General features: G+C 41.7%; 1 protein-coding gene across 1 annotated transcript; it reads right to left on the bottom strand.

The window, feature by feature from the left end:
* Positions 1-1,082: 1,082 nt before the first annotated feature.
* LOC103637695 (probable ADP-ribosylation factor GTPase-activating protein AGD8) lies at positions 1,083-6,012 on the bottom strand. The gene is made up of 7 exons (XM_008660358.2): positions 5,654-6,012; positions 5,384-5,502; positions 3,857-4,286; positions 3,360-3,629; positions 1,883-2,005; positions 1,691-1,792; positions 1,083-1,614 (listed from the first exon to the last, which is right to left on the bottom strand). The coding sequence occupies exons 1-7, from the start codon at positions 5,951-5,953 to the stop codon at positions 1,507-1,509; spliced, it is 1,452 nt and encodes a 483-aa protein (XP_008658580.1). The 5' UTR covers positions 5,954-6,012; the 3' UTR covers positions 1,083-1,506.
* Positions 6,013-10,648: the final 4,636 nt, after the last annotated feature.

The raw sequence follows: 10,648 nt of genomic DNA, 5'->3' as shown, positions 1-10,648 counted from the left end.
GCATTTATTCATTGTAAAAATTAATTACGCTAGAAAAAAGAGCCTCTTATATAAGGATCTGCAAGATTTATACAGCTAGTAAATCTTATATCTTACGTTCAGTATAATCAATAAAAAATGTACTCCTTTTAACATGATATGTTCATAATGTGTGGCAAATAAGTGCATCCAAATGAGCATAAAAATATCAACACACATCCTCTGTACATGAATAAAGAAATAAATGTTTTGAATGTATATAGAAAGAAAACTTTTTATTGTTAGAACACAAACACATACTTTTCTACGGGAATTTCAGATTTCACTAAGGTCCCGTTTAGACCAGTGGAAAAATTATTACAATAATTTTAATTTAGATACGTATTAACTAAGCTAATATAGTTGTATATAAAATACATTTGTATATGTTAGACATGCAAGGGAGATACTTAAATTTGTATTTTAATTACAAAGAAGTGAGTTGAAGAGTATGGTGTAAATTATAGAATAGAAACATAGGAAGCATGGTGATTTATATAATCAATTTTTATATCTAATCCTATGAATTTGAAGCAGACGTATATGTGAATTTGGGAAAAACGTGAATGACAAATTCCAATCTAAAAAGACAAATCTATTATTACTCTATTAGTAGATTTCGATTTCTCTAAAATGAATGAAAAGGACCAAAACAGTCTCTAAGAATTTATTTTATTAATTCAATGTTCCGTAGTATTTTCGAAATGCATAAGTATGAGCTTTACGGCAAATGTACACACGGTGATGATGCCGAAAGCAGGCAATCTGGCTTTCAATAAGTCGGAAAACTTCTCGTGAGGACGTACGCCATTTGTTAAACGGCACATGCGGAGAACTAGCTATACAACGTCGTCAGTCGTGAGCTCACGCGGGAGCTGCGACAACCTCAAGGTGTGGAGTCAACCAAACACATTCACTGGGGACTTTCAACCTGCAACACAATTTTGCGTGGGTTATTGCGACTTGGTGTCGTGCTAATTTCAAGCATATTCTCAGAATCGATGCAAGACATTATGTAATCATTGGTGGCCCCTATTCTCATGAGTCCAAGAGAAAACAAAAGCTTGGGGCAAGAAATATCTACGCATAATTAGAAAACATGTATGTATCATTACAAAGCAAAAGTATATATCTCAAACCCGAGATAAAACCAATGGCAAAAGACATTTGCGTTACAGCTCTAGAAGCATACATGACTTTAGCCAATTACAGTATTGGTCATAAGTTCTCTTCTTTCACCCTCTCTCTCTCTTTCTCTCTCTCTCTCTCTAACTTCAAGATTTTAGCTGCTCCCGAACTCCTAGGCAGATATGCCACTTTTCAGATGCTTCCGAACTCCTAGACAGATATGCCAGATTGCCAGGAAGTTCTCAGACGCCTACGAACTCCTAGACAGATCTGCAGGCCAGGCCAGGCCAGTTTGTCACCCGGGTCGACGGGAGAAGCCAGCCACTGAAACAACGCAGAAGTTTACTGTGAGTTTAAAGCTCAGAGGATGCGGTCCTGAAGATCAGTGATGATGTTGGATGCCATCGATGTCAACTTTTTCCCGGTTTCCCCTGCCATGTTCTTGAGAGAAGACAGATCCTGAGTGGCCTGCCAAGACAAACACAGCAATGCATTAACACAAGCACAAAAAGAAAACAAAATCCATTCTTACCCAACTTGTTACCTGGAACGAGATTCTGTTGATCAAATCTGAAGCACTGAGATCCACGCTAGAATTGTTTGCCGGATGGCCAAATAGGTCAGCACTTGATATCGCAGAGGAACCCTGCAACGAGTTAAAGTTGGGAGGAGTTTAAGATCCAACATGGTACCGATTATTATGGTGACCATGAAATAGGGACGTAGTAGTGCTTACAGAAAACTTTTGGAGAGAGACTTGAGCGTCCTTTTCAAAACTGGCCTGATCACCAAAAAACTGAGAGGAAGAAATTGATTTCGCTTTTGAGAATTTCTGTCTTGCTTCCCTGCTTTCCTCAATCTGAACAACATTGAAGCCAATTAATTCACACAAACTACATGGAAATCACTGGAAAATTTGGGGGTAAAAAATGAAAATTTAAAAAAGGATTCAACATTTTTACTATAACATATTCTCTCCAAATTCCAAACTGAAAGACATTTTGGCTTGATATGCACTTACATATACACTATGTCTAGATGCATTGTAAAAGCAATTTATCTAGGAAAACCAAAACATTTTATAATTTGGAGAGGAGGGGACAGTGTGTAACAAAGTCTCTTCTAAAAAACAGGAACAGACACATAATCTGTTATTCATATATTAACAATGCCAAAATAGCATCATATCAGTGAGGATGCAGACTTGTCATGGTTACAAAAAACAAAGCCTTTTAGTCCCACGAAAGTTAGGGTAGGCTAAAGTTGACACCCAACACAAGCCATAAATCAAGGTTCAGGCTTGTCATGGTTACAACGAGATGAAATATGTTAGGGCTAAATAAAAGTAAATGCATTGGTAACAAGTTATCTAGAAAAAACACTTTGTGCACAGTATTCCTGCCCAAATTAACATAAAGTAACCAACAGTTTGGAGATTTCATGAGCTAGAGCAGCATCAATTTGATACTATCACTGATCCACTGGATGCCAGATAAGTACGCAGGAGTCAAAGTATTTATATACATCATGCAGAACTAGCATTTCAATGAGAGAATTCAGAACAGTTTATTCACCTTCAAATGTGTACACTCAATCTAGAAGTGATATGATGTGATGGGGCTTCTTTTTTACCATCCGAACATGAATAAAGCAAGTTCAAATTATTGTGTTACTCAGTGATAAGGCTTCAACATGGGCACATCAGTGTTTTTTATAACAAAGTAACAAACTAATTGTTTGTAGCATGTAGCCACAGGTTTTGATGACCTAACAGTGGGAATCAACACTTCCAAAAGAACTAAAAGTTGTCTGTTTCAATCTCTAAATACTTCCCGTGAGTAAGCACAAATTAAGGTGGAATCACAGTTGTTAAAGCGGTAAGGCAAAGTAAGGCGAGTGGTCCCCTTTTTGACTTTTAAGCGATAAAGAGTAAGGCGAGGCGACGCCTTAAATATATTAAAAAATAGAAAAAAATATTAATATTTGAGAAAGTATTTAGCACAATAATAATAATAACAATAAAGAGAAAAGGATAAAGATAAGGAAAAGACTAGCCCAATCAACCCACTGTCCATCCCAAATTTGGCGCCTTAACAACTATGGGTGGAATGGTGGAACCAAATTTTCTCTTTGTATTCTAACTTCACAAAGTACTTTCTCAATGGAGTTCGCATATTCATGATTTATCGTATATGTATGAATAAAACAGTTACCTGCACTTTGGATGAACTGGACGTAGATTTTTTCTGATATCCACTGTCCATCCCAAATTCAGCAAAGAAGTTTGACGACATTGGGGGTGCAACATGTCCACTCATGTGGTTGCCTTCTGAGCTATTCCCATTCTTAAGAGCAGGTGCATTTTCAACGTAATCAAATCGGGAAGTATGTGATTTGCTCCTAGTTGTAGTACTCTCAATCACCGATGATGGCAGGACGGGAGCTGGTTCCTCGGGCTTCTGCTCATAGAGGCTTTCATTTGGCTACAATGCAGAAGTTGGACAGGAAATTACAATTTACTTAAACAAACAAAAAAACAAAATACATTTTTGAGATTAGTGGGAAGAAATAAAATTAGAGAGTTATAAAGCTAACATCCTTTTGTCACAATACAAAATAGGAAAACAGACAAATGACAACTATATGTAGAGAAACAGGACCAAATGGCTGTGTGTTCTCAAGTCAATGAAGTAAACTGTATAAAACGTACCTTTGATGTAAGCTTCCGTGCACCAAGTCCACCAGTCTTATTTCCAGGCTTTTTAGCACCAATCGGCTTCTTGAAAGAATGGGTTGGAGCTCTAGGCGAACGAACAATCTCAGAATCTTTCTTTTCACTTACATTTTCTTTTGACACCTCTGTCAGCTTGAGATCTGGAAATGCAGCAGCTTGATTTGGAGCCTGGGATGCTGCAACTGGGGAAGATGGCCAACTATTGTTTCCATCTTCTGTAGAGCTTTTAGCAACGTCTTTAGCAAGCAACTGTCGGTACAAGTCAGCAGCTCTTGAAGTATACTTTGCTTCAATTTTTCCACCATCTGTCCAACCATGCTGCTTAAAGAAAGCTTGCGCACGGTTATTTCCGCCATAGACCATCATTTTCAGTTGTTCTGGAGTCCATGAATCCAAATTTGTTGACCTGCATATTGTAGCAGTTTTTTCAGTATTGATTAAGTCATTCAGTGTGCAACTGCATAAAGTAAAAATGTTAGTGAACTATGTTAAACTTTCCAAAGGATACGATGTTATTGGTCAGGACCAGAAGGGAAAATCATGTCATGTGCCAAAGATTTAAGACCTATATTGTCAAAGAATTACATTCAGAGAAAGTCAACCTGGACCACAACTTTAAATAGATCTACTAAAAGTCAGATGCCAACAATGCCGAGTACATGATACTGATGTCACTCAATATCATGACAGATGAACTTTATAGATGTACCTTGCATCATACTGTTCTGGTGACACAGCAAAATTACGAGTAAACATGGAAGTAAAGCGAAATTTTGGACCTTTCCATCATGCATAGCATAATGCCTAGTAACATGTGGGCCTGCTTGGTTCAGCTTTTTTGACCAGCTTTTCTGAGAATCTGGCTGTGGAAAGAATCTGGCTGTGAGGAGAATCTAAGTATCGTGGGGATTACATGCCGAGGAAGATGAAAGTGTCCATAGAGTTCGTGGAAGATTCCTACTATTGCAACGACTTCATCGATTCTGTGTTTATGTTGATTTTGAAGGGTTTTTATCAAATCGATTTTTATAGAAACGGACTAAAAAGCTGAGCGTTTGACAGTCTACAGCTTTTGGTGACCAGAAGCTGGAAAAAGCTCAAACAAACAGGGACATGTATATGCCACACCATATCACAAGAGACTTCGGTACTACATATGACATGTCATCCAAACAAGTGTGCCAGGCATACCAGAACACTAAAAATAATTTATAAGCAGATAAAACTGAAAAAAAGAGAAGCAGAAAACACATCAAGTAGAAAAAATTCAGAATTTTCATTCAAATAATCATATTTATTATATATTGCACTTGTACATATGAACATGTGATCAATCAGTCACGGTACCTGCTGCAGCAGATTAATATTACTACTATGTGCATGTGATCAATCAATCCACTGCAGCAGATTAGTACAGTATACTACAAGCATTTAGGCATGGCCACAGGTCCACGTACGTGGACAGGTGTGAGAAGAGAAGAGAAGCAGGTGAGGCGAGGCGACCTGACGAAGGAGACGTGGACGCCGAGGCTGCGGTGCGCCGCCGAGCAGTCGATGCAGAGGAAGACGCCGTAGGTGACGGACGCCCACGTCGGGTTCTTGGCGTTGCAATCGAAGCACATCTGCACGCTTGCACCGCCATCAGAAACGGAATTCGCACACACACAAAAAATATTGCACAGGCGGCACTCACACAGAGCAAAAGAAAGTGCGATCAATCCCGACTCCACAATCAAATCGATCACCCATAAAATCCAATCTAATCCACAGTACCTTGTTGTCCGATTTGGCGCGAAGCTTGCGGAAGACGGCGTTCTTATCTGCCGAGGCATCCATCGCCGCCATAGCGCCCACCCACACGGGCAACGAACCCGACCGAATTGAAACCACTCCGGACTGGAATCTTCTTCCCCGTGCTCGATCGATGGGTGGGCCAATCGATCGGCGCGGCAGAGAGGAAGAGGAGTCGCCGGGTGGGAGGAGATGGAAGGGAAGGGGTGGAGGCGAGGAGGAAGAGGAAAGATGGTGGAGGTGGACGGTGCTGCCCCTGCATCCGCATACGTTGATACGCATCAGCCTTTGCGTGCGTTGTCGTCTAGACCCCAGAGCGGCAGAGCCTAGACATACACATACCGGCCAAATTTTTTTTTTTTACAATTTAGCCATTTTCGGTTTTATTTTCAGAAATATACTCTTTTCAGTTTCATTTCAAAAATGACATATAGGTCGACGCCAACACTATTGACGCCTAACTAACACGGGCCGACGTCAATAGCATTGACATCTAAGTCTAGCACACGTCCGACAACATGGTGACGACATATGGCGCCCACGTGGTAGGGGTAGGCGGCGCCACAGATTTTGGCGCCTACCCCCTTTAAACTATACAACAACGTGTTTGGAGGTAAGCACCAAGATCTGTGGCGCCTACCCCTTTAAACCGAACCGGATCAGTTCTTCCTGGCTTTTCTCCATTCGTCTCTTTGCCTTCTCCTCTCTGACGCTCCTGCGCTCGCTGGCCCTCTCCGTCGCCATGCCACCACACGCCGCTCCACCCGTCCCCAGGCACCGCCGCGACTCGGCGTGCCCGCGTCGGCTGTCTTCGAGCCACGCCGGCTCCACTCCTCCTCGGGCGCCGTCGCGGCTGTGGGCCGCTTCCATCCTCGCGACACGCCCTGCCCAGCTGCGTCGCAGCCCACGCCACCACCATCATTGGTAGTTTTTTTAGTATTTTAAATATATAGTTAGTTTTTATTAGGTATTTAGTATTTTAGTTAATTAGTTAGTATTTTAATTAGTATTTTAGTTTTAATTTAGTTTGAAAACTTGGTATGTAGCTAATATAGTTAATATTTTAGTTATTTGGTTAGGATTTTAGTTAGTTATTTAGTTCAAAAACTAGGTTGAGTGTGATAAACGCGAGTTTGATTGAATGTGGTAAATGTGAGTTTTATTGAATGTGATAAATATGGATTTGATTGAGGTGATGGAGGTCGCCATGTGTTTAATGTGATTTGAATTTGGAGGTTTTAGTAACCTCCCCATACAGGGAGGTGATGTCCAAATTTTATACTTAGTACTATGTTATTAGTTGGTTAGTATTTAGTTATTAGTTAGCACTTAGTTAGTAGTTAGTTATTAGTGGGTGGTGGTTAGGGAATAACCATCAATAATGGTTACTGAATGATGGACAATTTTTTGAGCATATATCATGGTCATGGAGGCAATGTGGAAGAAGATCCCTATGGAAATGCTAAGTTCATTGACATGTGACACGTGCCCGTGCTATTCGTTGGTACACCCTCCTTGAGTGATATGTTTACAAAGGCTAAACAAAAGCTAGGTTACCATGAAGATGACGACTGTTGGGGGCCTTCGGCTTCCGAAGGTCCTCAAAAACAAGATTTAACAGTGTTTCTGGAGTATAATGTGTGAACAGGTATCTTCGGACTCGAGTCGATATCACAGTAGGAGAAGCCCAAATAATACGAAGGTTGATACGGCGCCGAAGATGTGAGCAGGAAAGCTTCGGCGTGGTAGCAGAAAAGGAAACCGACTTAAAGATGAAAAGGCCATTCAGACCTCGGTGGATTACTATAGAATTACTACCAAATGTAAAGGGCATGGATGTAATTTTGTATGGGCTGTGTCCCGTGCCTATAAATAGGTGAACAGTACCCCCGTACTGGGGACGCTGACTTGGCATTTGCTTTTGCGTCACGCTTGTACTTTCGCCTTTCTTTCAAGCCGAAGGTACATTTGTAATTTGATATTATTTCTACTTTTCTATAATAATAATACAGAAATGAGTTGATAATAATACATAATGGTTTACGCTATCTTTTGTGTCTCATATGATTCCTTCGTCATTATTACATGTTGAGTTTATGAAGGTATGTCCTTCATAACCTTCGTCCGAAAATCATTATATCCTAAGGGAAATAATGCTTCGAAGGACGAAGGGCTTTAACGTTTAATATTTCTTGTGTTGCCTTGTTCTTAATGTATAGCATTTGAGAACAAGTCTCCAACATTGGCGCCCACCTCCGGTGAACTCACTTCCACTCTTTGAGTTTTCAACACCTTCGGCGATCATAAACCTTCGCTATGGCGCCGAAGAAAGCTTCAGCAACTGGGGCTGCAGCTCTGCAACCGCTAGACCCCAATCAGGAGACTTTCTCCCTTCGGGAAGCCCGAAGCCAGAAGAGGAAGGCTGTCAGCCCAACACCGCCAGAGGATGAGCTAGACCAAGAAATCAGAGACATGGAGATGCTTCATCAACAGGTGCAGAGGAAGAAGGAAAAGATGGCCAGGCTAGCTGAACTGCAAAGGCAGATAGACGAAGCTTCTGAAGAAGTTCGTCATCTTACTCAGGATGAGCAGAACCGAAGGCCTCAGAATAAAGACCTTCATCAGGAGGGTTTCCTCAACGAAGATGACTGGTATGAGAATTTTCACCATGGAAATTTTGCTTTTGATGATGCTTCTCCTCTGTCCGCTGAGCTGCAGGCTACACCTTGGCCTCCGTCCTACAAGCCGCCTCAGCTTCCCATATTCGACGGCCATTCAGACCCGAAGCAGTTTCTGATGAGCTGCGAAGCAACAGTATCTTCGTATGGTGGCAATACTGCAGTCATGGCAAAATCTTTTGTTATGGCTGTCAGGAGTGTTGCTCAAACCTGGTATTCCTCCCTTCGGCCAGGAACGATCACTTCATGGCAAAAGCTGAAGGACATGTTGTTAACCAGCTTCCAAGGGTTTCAGACGAAGCCGGTCACTGCTCAAGCTCTATTCCAGTGCACCCAGGATCACGAAGAATACCTTCAGGCGTATGTCCGGAGGTTCTTGCGTTTGAGGGCACAGGCACCAATAGTGCCCAATGAAATTGTCATTGAGGCCATGATCAAGGGACTTCGGCCAGGACCTTCAGCTCAGTACTTTGCTAGGAAGCCTCCTCAAACATTGGAGAAGCTGCTCCAGAAGATGGACGAGTATATTCGCGCCGACAATGATTTTCGTCAAAGAAGGGAGGAGGCTTTCAGGTTTTCTGAAATGACCAGGGGCTTCGGAGGAAGATTTTATCCGAGGCATGTTAGGTCAATTCACAACTCTACTCAAAATGATGATAAGGGAAGTCAGCAGCAAAGGCCACAGTGCTCTTCACAGGCTTCGGGGCAACAGCAAAGCTCCTTCCGGCCGCCAGCTCCAAGAGGCAGAGGCGCCAAGGGCTTCGGCGGAAGGTTTGGAGATCAACCAAGGAGAATATTTTGCTTGTTCTGTGGTGAAAACAAGGGCCATACCACCAGGATGTGCCATGTTACCATCTAGAAGCAAAAGGAGATAGCCGAAGCTGCAGCACAACAGGCTCAGCCGAAGCAAATCATGCACACTGCTTCGTATCATTCGCCTTACATCCCAGAATATGTAGGCAACCACCCTGCAGTTTCTGTTGCTTCGGCGAGTCAACCTCAAGCTTCCTGGCAACAGCCTCCGCCTCCACCACCGCTGCAACAAGGCCAGCAGCCAGAAGGGGGCCAATATGCTCAACACCAAAGGGACTTCAGAGAACAGTCCGAAGCTCGCACAGTCAATAGCACTGTGCCAGAGTCGAAGCACATCTATTAACAAATATCCTACCTTGATAGTAGTCTTTTCAATTCAGTTTTATTTTCTGTGTAATAAAGGACATTTTTAAATTTCATGTAATAGTTTCGTTGTTTGCCACAAGGAAAATATATTTTCTCCACAGGCTTAAGTTGTTGAAGCTTAAAGATTTGCGATAACAAGGAGGACCTTCGAATTATCAAAAATTCTTCGAAGCAACAAAAAGTCGTTCAGAAGGAACGCAGAGTAAGTTTGCTGAAGTAACAAAAAGCCGTTCCAAAGGGAGCGCAGTGTAAGTTTTCTGCTCCAAAGTCGTTCCAAAGGGAATGCAGAGCTTACAGCGAAAAATAAACGCTGATACCGCCTAAGTAAAAGGCGAAGCGCGAAAAGTCAACGCGAATACCGCTGAAAGTAAAAGGCAAAGAAGCTCCCAAGGGAGGCTTACAGCGAAAAATAAACGTTGATTCCGCTGAAGTAAAAGGCGAAGAAGCTCCTAAGGGAGGCTTACAGCGAAAAGTCAACGTTGATTTTTAAAAGATTATGTGTTTTATTACAGGGATGTGCGTGTATCTTCGGAATAAATACCATCTTACATAGCATAACATCATCACATCATTTCGCATGGCATAAGCATCATACATCATGCTGCATATGGCACAAGAAGGGGACACAATATCGATCTTCAGAAGAATGTTTTGAAAAAGGGGAAAATCATGCTAAGTCACAAGGAGATACACTATTGATCTTCGGAAGAGTAGCTTCGGAAAATATCTTCACAAAGCTTGGATATTCTTCATCAGAACACTACGGATATTGTTGTGATAAATGAAAATTCTTCTTCACGAAGCATGAAAAGAAGGGAAGGTGTTTTTTCGTCAAAGACTCAAAAATGGTACGTATGTAAAATTTCATGCATCGTAAAGAATTGGACCATAAAAACAAGTATATTATATTCAGGGTTACAAGATGTTACACATTTTACATTTCAGAAGTTTTTACAATAGCACTTAATCTTCTCTAAGTACAACTTCCGCAGCTTCGTTCAGGAGCCGATTAACAACTTCATCTATGATAGCTTCAGCCATCTCTTTAATTTCGTCGTCTCCTTTCGGGTGAGGGCCCGGAGACGCTTTAGTACGATCTGAAGGAGGACAGGATACGGCT

This window comes from Zea mays, chromosome 1, assembly GCF_902167145.1.
Source record: "Zea mays cultivar B73 chromosome 1, Zm-B73-REFERENCE-NAM-5.0, whole genome shotgun sequence".
Classification (NCBI taxonomy): domain Eukaryota; kingdom Viridiplantae; phylum Streptophyta; class Magnoliopsida; order Poales; family Poaceae; genus Zea; species Zea mays.
The sequence above is the reverse complement of the archived record's forward strand: the minus strand, read 5'-3'. Positions and strand labels throughout refer to the sequence as shown.